Raw genomic sequence first — 8,655 nt, 5'->3', positions numbered from 1 at the left:
ATAGAGACTGTTACAACCTGTTTTGTGATTTTTTTTTTTCCCCTTTCATGTCGTTATGATTAACAGCATGAAAAAGCAAGATATGTTTTTATTATCTGATCAGTCTGACATCTGTGGACTGCGGGTGGACATTAGACTGTTGTTACACGTGTCTGCGTGTGCGTGTGTGTGCGTGCATGTGTTGGACTTTGCTCAGCCTGATCAGCTGAGTGTTGTGTGTTCTATCAGCACAGGAGTCTAACCCTTACCCTTCCTTAAGCAAGATTTAGCATCATGAACACCAAACCTAATAAAACATGAGCACAGAATGTCCTGACTCCTGATGCTCAATAATCCAGGAAGAAAGATCTAACAAGGTCAAGTCAGGTCCACTGGACGGATTCTTCTTTACTGAAAAGTTTTGTCTTTAATCCAAACGACTTCTTCAGTCTGAGGAGCTGCAACATATTCAGTTCTATAAATAGCACCTTCTCATAGTTAGGTCACTAAAGATCAATTGTTAGGCTGATGGTTCTCCTTTTGCAGCTGGTTTTGGATGTCACCAGCAAATTGGTTGAGCCACTATGAGAAGCTGCCGCTTATAAGACTCAGTTTGTTGCAGCTCCTCAGACTGAAGAAGTCTTTTGGATAAAAGATGAAACATTTCAACAAGATGAACCCGTCCAGAGGACCTGACTCAACCTTGTTAGGTGCAGCACAAAGCTTTTAAATGTTGCTTGTTTTATGTTTAAACACACGTCTTTTCTTCATATTCCACTTTTTTAGGACTTCAAGGAGCAGATCGTTCACCATGTAGCGACTATTCTCCTCATCAGCTTCTCCTGGTGTGTTAACTACATCCGTGCTGGAACTCTCATCATGCTGGTGCACGACTCTTCTGATTACTTCCTCGAGGTAAAAGACCTCTTTGAAGCTGTTTACATATATAGTGGTTCAGCGGTCTATCAAGTGACCTAAAATGTTTTGTTCTTCACAACACGATCAATATCTGTCAATCTGTGGTCTGAAATGACACACAGTCAACTATGTCAGGAAATGTATCCGGACGTCTCACCATTTGTCTCGATGGTATTTTTTTGAACCACATTAATAAAACACTGCCATCTTGTGGTGAACAAATGCACTGAGCCTGTCAGAGCAAATAATTTTATAATTTGGTAATGATTTCATCAAGCGTAAATAACTTTTTCTGGTTGTAAACTCTTTCTTTCACTGACAGTCTGCTAAGATGTTCAACTATGCTGGGTGGCGAAACGCCTGCAACTACATCTTCATCGTGTTTGCTGCAGTTTTTATCATAACCCGCCTCGTTATCTTCCCCTTCTGGTAACGACACACTCACCACACATGCCTGTTTTAAAAAAAAAACAAATAAAAAATTAATGAGAAACTTACAAACCTCTCATAAATAATGTAAAGAGAGAAATTGTATTTTCAAAGCACATCTCTGAGTTGACCCATAGGTTTTTCAATAACCACAAACAGAAATACACTAGACAGGAGGAACGTAGGAGTACCCATGTAAGAAAAACAGGATGTAACATATTGATTCTTTCATTTAAAAGAAACAAAACCAATTCATGAAAAAGAGGGAAAAAAAACATTGAATGAAAAGGGTACAGAAAGAAGAAAAATATATTATAATATCTGCCCCTTATTTAAAAAAATATATAAAATACACAAACAACTCAGGCTTGAACAATCCCCAAGGTGAAAACAAAAAACATCAGACATTCTTCACATGGTATCATGCGTTCCTAACAACTTTAACTTAATCATCTTTTTAAACATATAAATTGTTTTAGAAATTTTTATGGTGATATCGAGGCAATTCCATAATCCTATTCCCTGAATTACAACGCAGCTCCTTCAGACTAGTTCTAACTGGAGGTTTTACAAACATTTACATTCCCTTAAGGTTATAATGACTTTCTTTTTTAACAAATTTTTTATAATGACTTTCTTTTTTTAACAAATTTTAACTGAATATTTGGGGGTAACATTTTTTATGAGCTTTATACATAACTTGTAAAATACTATATTCAACCAAATCAAAAAATTTTAATAATTTCAATTAATGAAATAATATATTTGTTGGGTGACCATAGCACTTCCTACTAATAATTCTTATAGCTCTTTTTTGTAAAATAAAAAATAGCATTTATAATTGTTTTGCATGCTTTTCCCCAAACTTCAATACAATAGATTAAATATGGAACAATCATTACATTATACAATATATACAAAGCTTTGTCATTTAAAAAACATTTTACTTTATATAGTATTGCAGTTGATTTTGCTTTTTTTTATTCTTAAGTAATTTACATGAGATTTCCACGTCAGCTTCTCATCAATAACGACACCCAAAAATTTTATTTCATTAACTATGAATTTCAATATTAGCAATTTTAAATGGGACTTCAATAATTTTATTTCTATTATTAAATATCATGTAATTTGCTTTTTTTCCTAATTGAATGATAACTTATTAAGTTGGAACCAAGTTTGTATTTTTACAAATTCTGCTTGTATCACCTCTAACATCTGTTCAATATCTTCACCTGAACAAAAAAAAAAAAAGTGGTATCATCTGCAAATAAAATTACTGGCACATTCCACTAAATGTTTTTTAATTTGTGCCACCACGTTACCCCCTCTTGAATCGTCACTACGTCTCTTTCAGGATTATTTATTGTACGTGGGTGTACCCAGTGACCATCTACAAACCTTTCTTTGGCTACTACTTTTTCAACGGACTGCTGATGATTCTGCAGTGTCTCCACATCTTCTGGGCTGTTCTCATAATCCGCATTGCAATCCGCTTCCTCACCAGCAATGTAAGTGAACACGAAACTGTTCCAATGCCAAACATCCTGCTTTACTCACCATAAGGTGATTTTCCTCTGATTGCTGGACACGTGTTTACTGTTAAGAACAATTAGTAGAGATATTTAAAAAAAAATTACTATAAATAGAAAGAAGCTGTAGTCGAAATACCGAGGGACATTTATGTTGTGAGCCAGTTAAATTGTAAACATATATGACAGCTGGAGTAAATTATGACCCTATTTTAGATACCACCTTCTACATATTGTTGAAGCACAAAGTATGCAGACTAAATACTGTTGTTTTTACTTTAGTTTGCAGTATAAATCAGTTTGGTCTGTCAGTCAAACTGTTAATTTATGGGACTGTTGCATCTTAGTGTCTGATAGTTTTTATTTTTTTATTTATTTTATTTATTCATTTTATAAATACATAACAATCAACATAATCAACATATATGTAACAACAACAAAATATTAAATATAAAATGAAAGGTAGCAGATGAAGAAAAAAATCTTATTAAATCTGCTCCTTATTTATCTAATAAGCCATTCAAACAAACGTTTCCTGTAAACAGCGAATACAAGTAAGTAAATCAAAATATTTTACAATTCTCATACAATACTCATCAAAATACAATCATTGATATTCATTTAACAATTTGATTTTAATCAGTTTCTTAAATACATAAATTGATATAGCATCCTTAACCTCTTTTACTAAGTCATTCCATAAACCAACTCCCTGAATTACGGTAGATCTTCCCTTCAAACTTGTTCTAAACTAGTTAGTTCAGGTGGATTGAGAAGCCACAGAAAAATGATGCTTCTTTAAACACTGATGCTGTCGCCACGCCTCTGTTTCTACACAGATGAAGAACTATTTGAATTTGCACGTCGTCTCAGTGCTGCTCCGGCTCCTTTCAGTCTACGAATGAGCAAAAAGAAACCACAGCAGCAAACAACTGGCACGTTTTATTGCTAGGACACAGAGACAAACTTTTTTTTGTGAGAGCTTTTTGTTTTTGTTGTTTCTATATTTTTTTTGGCACTGACACATGATTATTTTTGTCTGTCGTTTCTATTGTTATTGTAACATTTGTAGAGCAAAAGTAGAGGTCGACAAATTAGGGATGTTCAGTGATCAATGCTGATGCCAAGCTTTAGAAATCAGTGCAGAGAATGGCCAGTCGTGCTGATTTCTTTGTTTTGTTTTGGTACAGTACATTACATCATACAAATGAGAAAAAAAAGGATTTACTGGTAAGATACTCGGGCCATTTCTACTCATTAGAAGGAGTAGCGTAGAGTTCAGACCCAGTTGATTAACAGCACTAGTTGTGATTAAATAACAACAATTCTGCCTTAAAAACTACACAGGCCACCAATGATGTCATAAATGATATAACTTTGATTAGAATTTAAAGACTGTAACCAGTATTGTATGAACTTAAAATATTTTGGTCAAGCTTCTTTAGAGGTAGGTCAGTGTTGTACCAAAAAAAACCTGTGTTAAATGTAACCCTTATCGCAAGGCATAGGGTCAAGACCAGTAGAGGTCACAGCTCACCAAAGAGTTAGTAAGATTGTAATGTCACAACGATGTAAGTGAACACAACTCAAAACGGTTCATAGATCACAAGAAAAGTGTCCATGTTTTGTTCAGAGGTGAGCTTTCAAAAATGTATTCGGTCCATCAGAACCAAAGAGGCGGAGCAGATCTCTGCTGTGCTAAAGCAGAATGATGCATTCAGTGTGTGTCGGACGTCTCCCTCGTGTCATTTATTGTAATGAATTAACTCACTTTAGTGATCGTCTTTGTGGTTAACTATTTTTATAAACTAACTACAAAGTTGTTGTGCATTATTGTCAATATTCTCTCAGTAATAAATCTGTTTGTATTAAAGTAAAGATGTGTGAAGAAATGTGTGAGAGAGTCACGTCCCAGAGACAGTGTGAGCGTCACAATAAAAGCTGGATAGGAATTATGTATTCAATGTTTGACTGTTTACAATGTTTCTGAGTGTGAAAATGGTTTTTCACGTTATTTTCCTGTTCCGGTTTGGGTTGACATTTATGTTAAAGTCTCTGTTATTGGATGTAAACTGACACCATGAGTCACAGGTTGTTTGTGGTAGATATGAGCAGGGGGAAATCACTGCAAGGGTGGTGATGTCGCCAGGTGGTGCTTAGCTCTCATAACGTAGAATAGCATCGCTCTGTGAATCACCATTCCCCTGTACGCTTTCAGTGCAGAGAACTGTCTTAAAAAATAATTAGCAGACTTGAATTTACTGGATTTCATTTAGTGGAAGCTAATTCCCCTAAAGATTTTCAAAGTTAGTGAAAACGCTAATCTGCTAAATGGAAAGTTAGTTTTGCTATTAGTGGATTAACGGAACCACGCCCACCACTGGTCTAGACTAACAACACTTTGCTGCCCACAGATATGCTTGTTTTTAATCAATATTGGTAATTATTTTAAAAAAAAAAGGCAAACTTCTTTCAATTCATTTGAAGCTTTACTGATGTGTAAGTTTAGTATTATCACTAAAACAGCAAATAGAGTACGTATATTTGTATTTTTGTGGGTTAGTAAATGCAGCACTGTATGAACATCTGCTCAACACAAGTTACTAACTGCCTGCTGTTTGATACTGACTGGATAAAATGTAAGAAGTTGTTTAAGAGAGGTGACAGTGGACACAGTGTAATAAGCTAAGGTGCTTATGAACTGAAGGAAGTGTAAACGTAGTCGTCTGTGTATTTGTCCTGTCAAACTTCCCTCACTTATTTACTGAAAGAAATATTAATAGCTGCTTTAGATAAATCTGGACCGTCTAAGTTTGTTCAGACTAACCAGAAACCCACAGTAGTCTCCAAAACATGCTCCTAAAAATAGGCCCAGTTATAATTAATTAATTTATTTGACTGTTTTGTTTTTCCAGGAAAAAGTGGATGACGACAGGAGCGACAAAGATGAAACAGACGAATCAGACGAGGAGGAAATGGAAGCAGAGGATAAAAACCACGTGAAGACAAATGGACCTGTGCAAAATGGTCACACAGTCCACAACAACAACCACAGCAAGACAGAGTGACCCCGTGTGAAGATGAATAAAGAAGTAACATAGCGAAGGACTCAAATCCCTCAGAGGGGGAGATGTAAGGGAGCGATGAGGAAAGACAAAAAGAAGGGATGTGGATGGGAGGAAGAGGGCAAGTATTCCCTAAAACTAGGAACAGCTGATGTTAATAGGAAAATCGACTCTGTTACTCGTACATGAACACACGTTTTTAGTCGTACCTTTAGAGGACCCAGCAGGTGACAGACACTACGCTAAATGGCACGGCTTTTTGCTTTGAGGAAACGTATCACTGCCATCGTTAGTCCTAAAACTTTCTATGAGACGGGGGAGAACATGAAGAGGAGCAAAGTGTAGAGGAAAGTGATGCTGCTTCTACTTTAGCTTTCACATTTTAACTGTGTGCCTTAGAGCTTTCTTAAAGCTTTCCATTGTCAAAACTGTGCTGTTTTATTCTGTTTTTATTTCACTTTAATGTAGGTGATACAACGCAACAGGGCGTTGATTTCCGTTTTTCTCCAGCTATGCAACTATGCATCTGTTCAGCTATTGCAACATCTTTGCACAAACTATGTGAAGTAATATTTTGCAGTAGGCCCGTGTGCCTCTTCTCCCCCAGTGCAGCTCGTTCTATTTATAAAGGGTTCAAGTTTCGGTCTTAATCCAGCTGGTGTTATTTTGTTGGAATTTCTGCTTCCAGGTGAGGACTCTCATCTTTTAGAGGTGTCGTTTTTCAATCATGCGCTTGTCAAAGCTGAGAGCAGCGGACAGAAACGAGTGCTCGGCACAGTTTGTGACTGAGAAATCACAGTTTCTGGATCTGTTTCGAGCTCCAACTCCACGTTGATGATGCCACCTACAGGAAAGTGATAACTCAGTGTAATCATTGTGAAAATGAGGCCTGTGGAAATATAGGAAGTTTTCTAAGATAAATGGAATGGACCAGATTTCTTCAGTTCACTGCCTAAAAGCCGAGGTTATGTTCTTTAACTTGGCTGACAATTTCAATCTTGATCTAAATTTACTCTGTTAGGTGATTCAGTGTTTAAAGTTAGTTTTTGTCTTTTTGAGGAAATTTGTTTTAGTTTGAGTGAAGTCATGAAGGAAGTGTTTTATCTTTGTTGCCATGCTTTAATGTACATTTCTATGTCAAGTGCCTTACTCTTGATGAAAGGTGAGCTCTCCTGTCTTCATGTCCTCTCCTCTTTTTTTTCCAGTTTCCGCCTCAGCCCTGTAGATCCAAGCAAGCCTTCCTCCCACTGTTTGACGCCACACATCCCTTCTTTAAAAATGAGCTTCTTTTCACTCTCATTCCATTACCACAACATTTTTTTTTTAATCCCGACCAACCAGTGACTTTTCTTCTCCAGCAATACAGAAGAAACAGCTGTGGCCTATTTACAGTGTTATATTTTTATTTTGTTTTATTTAATGATGCCCAAGTATTGATATTGATGATAAAACATAATGATTCACAATAAAAAAAACACTTTCAAGTTGTATATTTATTTTTTTGGAGGGGGTCGATGTGGTGTCTCTAAAGATGTAGATGTTCATAAATCAAGTTCAAGTATCTTTATTGTCATTTGCATCATATATGGTTCATTCATTCAACATTTATTTATGCAGGTTAATCCCACTGAGCCGCGGGGACTCATTTACAAGAGACACCTGATTTTAACAAAGAGTGATGACAACAGAAGACAATAATAAAAAGCTTACAAATTGAAAAGAGCAAATAAATGAAAATGGCCTTAAAAAAACGAAACAAAAACAGCTAGGTTGTAAAGCAATATGACATGAGATGGAACAAAGTTGTGTACCCAAGGTTCCTGTTACACACGTTGATTATTTGTTCAATAACTAAATGAAACTGCAAACTTAGCTTGTGAAATGCAAAATATACTCTTACAACTTTAAAAATAAGTATCATGTAGGTGTGGTTAATCAAATGCAACTGATGAACTGAAGAAGCGGGTAAAAGATAATGGATGAACTGGTGGTCAGCAGGTGTAAACCTCTTTGTTTTGGTATGAGGATGTAAAGTAACAGCAATGCTCAGCTTGTGAGTCCCATCATTCTACTGTGCAGGAAGATGGGAGGAAAAATGTTAGGACAAAATTACAAAAATAAATACAAATCATGCCAGAAATGGACATCTGAATAAGGTCACCGAACATTAAAACTGTCTAATACAAATAATAATAAGACAAAAACCAAGGAGGTTCAACTAGGTCCAGTCATAAACATTAATAAAAAAACAAGACCATGAAAAACTGTCCAAAGTGAAAATATTCAACTGCAAAATTTAGTCTACCCAAACATATCAGCACAATTATTTCAAAACGTGCAAAAAATGAAATGATGATGATGATTTTTATTATTATATCCTGATGCATGAAAAGATTAAAAGAGTGTACTTTTTCTACATCACAGTTTTATACTTTTGATTAAAACTTATCTAATATTTTCACAGTTATTTGTGGGGACTTTTGTAAATTAAAAAGACGATTTCAATCTAATTTAGTCCGATATTAAAGCCTGCAAAGAATTAATGTACTATATAGCATGATTTTCTGTGGTAATTGTATTTTAAAAGAATTTAAATGTCGGTTTGGAAAATGTCTTGAAAGAAGTGTGGTTTGATTATATGTTACAATTGCCTTCCTTACAAGTGCCGAGGAAGAAAATAAGGGCTTCCTGACCAGTGACGTCACCAGTATCTGTCCAGTAGGAGACGGAGA

At 35.6% G+C, this 8,655-nt stretch overlaps 1 protein-coding gene across 1 annotated transcript in view; it reads left to right on the top strand.

Annotated features, from left to right (window-relative positions):
• The window catches only part of cers2b (ceramide synthase 2b), a gene marked incomplete at its 5' end in the record, with an annotated part of 13,002 nt that extends 6,548 nt beyond the window's left edge, over positions 1 to 6,454 (top strand). The window contains 4 exon segments of the mRNA XM_037676912.1: positions 766 to 894; positions 1,220 to 1,326; positions 2,684 to 2,837; positions 5,774 to 6,454. Of these exon segments, the coding sequence (XP_037532840.1) occupies positions 766 to 894; positions 1,220 to 1,326; positions 2,684 to 2,837; positions 5,774 to 5,926 (543 nt within the window). The 3' untranslated portion in view covers positions 5,927 to 6,454.
• Positions 6,455 to 8,655: the final 2,201 nt, after the last annotated feature.

This window comes from Nematolebias whitei, chromosome 5 (genome assembly GCF_014905685.2).
Source record: "Nematolebias whitei isolate Nwh7 chromosome 5, NemWhi1, whole genome shotgun sequence".
Lineage (NCBI taxonomy): Eukaryota > Metazoa > Chordata > Actinopteri > Cyprinodontiformes > Rivulidae > Nematolebias > Nematolebias whitei.
The sequence above is the reverse complement of the archived record's forward strand: the minus strand, read 5'-3'. Positions and strand labels throughout refer to the sequence as shown.